The following is a 2333-nucleotide window of genomic DNA, read 5'->3' as shown; positions in this document are numbered from 1 at the left end:
AAAGGCTCCATCTGCAAATCCCATTAGATGTGCATATAAGGTTTCAGATGATTAATAGCTGCCTGCTTTGCTTTGGTTGGAGGGGCTGAGGGTATGTGTGTTAACCCCTCCCTCCCCTCGCTCACATTTCACTTCACAAACTTGTCACTGTCTCCCCAGCACAGTATTTAAAAAGTGTTTCACTCATGCCCAGCACTTCACAAGGAAGCTGCTCATGGCAATCCCTGCAGAAATCTGGTTGCCCCAGTCAGGGCAATGAAGACATTTAGAAGAGTTACCTGCAACAGCAAAAAACCCACAAGCAAACTGTTGTTTAGGGAGGAGATCTATCCTGTAAAATTTGGAAGAGTTTCCCCCTGCTTCTCTTCTGCTTTTGAAGGCTGAGCTGTCACCAGCCACGAGCGCTGAGGTGTGGACAGGACTGGAAGCAGATGGATCCCAGCAGCAGCAGCTGCATGCGCAGCCCACAGCCTCCCACCCCGCTCTGGGGCTGCATGAGGAGCTCCCACACGGATCTGACCACAGCTCCAGGGCTCAGCCACTACCCAGCAGCACCATTCTCCTTCCAGCAAAAACCAGATTTTGCTGCTTACTCTGATTTCTCAGCCTCCTGCCTGGTGACAGCTCCCCACAGCTTCCCACGTGAGGAGCGGGCACTTGTGGAGCAGCACCCCTCTTTCCAGCACCCTGACTGGCACCTGGCAGCCACTGAGGCCAGAAGAGGAATAAACCCAGGACTGGCCTTGGCTTCTGGGGAGTCAGAGGGCAGCAGCCCAAGCCTAGTGAGTGCAGCAGTGGGTGTGGATGAAGATGATGAGGCACCAGCAAATCCTACAAATGACACTGGGAAAAAGCCATCCAAAAGGAAAAAGGAAAGCTCAGGTAGGTGATATGAAATCAGGGTTGTGGTAGAGTGCAGATGGAATGAGAACACCTGGTGAGACTGGGAATTAGGAGAGAAAGCTGATGAGCAGAACATTTCATAATACTTGACTGGGGAAACTTTAGACAGTAACAGCACTGTAACAAACTGTCTTGTTCTTGTTCTGGTCTTTGTACTTCACTCCTGCAGATCTTGTGTACTGAAGCAGGCATTTTACTCACCAGCACAATGCACATTTGCTGTAACTGAACAGCAATCACACGGCAGGTACACACAGAACTGCAAGTCCTAGGATGTGGAGTTATAAACCCATACCTGCCATTTGTCTGAGCAAAAGAGAATGGCAAAGAGCAAAGATCCCTCACCTTGAGCTGCCTGTGGTAGCTGGAAATGCCATGCTAGGATTTTGACATCTTGGTTTATGGGAAGAAGTACAAGAGGAAAAGTCTTCCTTTAAGTATAAATTCTATTTGGCCTCACTAAATGTTAAATATTTTGACCTCAAAACAGGAGGTACTAAAAGTTTGCCCATCAGTACAACGTCCAACAGTGCAGAAAACGGACATCGTTTTCATGGTGTCATCCCAGCTAGCAAAACACATTCTTTCTACAGTGTAAAAACCAATAATTTCATAGTTTTGCAAACTCTAACTTGCTGATGTCTCAGATCCAAATATGTGAAATATGCATAAAATTTCTTTCTCTTAAGGAAGCCATTAAAATTTAAGATGCTTATATGCATTCAAATGCCACAGCATTAATTTACAACCTACAGTGTGCATTTTCCCACAGCACTGCTACCAAGTGGAGAATATTTTCCAGTAGCCCCATTTGACAGGCAGAGAATGCAGGGATAAAAATATTAATTGATTAATTTCTGGGTTTTGCAGACATTTGTAGAGTTTAAGTTCATTTATACTGAAAACACATGTTGAGTCAAAATTTTCCCAAATGCAAAGAAGGTTTAAAAAAGTAATAATTTAAAAGGTGAACAATGTGTTCATGAAAGCATCAGTTAGTCACAGATAAACAGCAGATTTCAGCTTACTCAGATTAGAGGGATATCTTTATTCTTAAAGAGACTGATTCCAAAGCACATCTCCCTGGTTTAAGTAGAAGGAAAAAGTTCCTTTATTCTCACTTACCAGCACTCTTCATATTTTTTTTTCACACTTGCTGCTGTCCCCTACACTTTTCCTTTCAGGGAGCTGTAAGCAATGACATCCCTGAAAGGTCTGAGGTTCCGCCTTCTAGTGACCATTGCAACCCTTGGGAGAGGCAGCTGTTAAATTCAACCCAGCGCTGAAGCTGGTTGGAATCCTGGAAGGATGCACAATCCATAGGAGAGACACATCTGCCTCTGCGTCCTAAGCAGCATCTTTTTCCCTTCCCTTCCCTTCCCTTCCCTTCCCTTCCCTTCCCTTCCCATCCCTTCCCTTCCCTTCCCTTC

At 45.3% G+C, this 2333-nt stretch overlaps 1 protein-coding gene across 1 annotated transcript in view; it reads left to right on the top strand.

Moving 5' to 3' along the window:
- Nucleotides 1-230: 230 nt before the first annotated feature.
- The window catches only part of MEOX1 (mesenchyme homeobox 1), a 5731-nt gene continuing 3628 nt past the window's right edge, over nucleotides 231-2333 (top strand). Inside the window, exon 1 of the mRNA XM_008641028.2 lies at nucleotides 231-882. Within this exon, the coding sequence (XP_008639250.1) occupies nucleotides 432-882 (451 nt within the window). The 5' untranslated portion in view covers nucleotides 231-431. The remainder of the gene's footprint in view (nucleotides 883-2333) is intronic.

The sequence above is a fragment of the Corvus brachyrhynchos genome, unplaced genomic scaffold (assembly GCF_000691975.1).
Source record: "Corvus brachyrhynchos isolate BGI_N302 unplaced genomic scaffold, ASM69197v1 scaffold30, whole genome shotgun sequence".
NCBI lineage: Eukaryota > Metazoa > Chordata > Aves > Passeriformes > Corvidae > Corvus > Corvus brachyrhynchos.
This window is presented reverse-complemented; position numbering and strand designations above follow the sequence as displayed.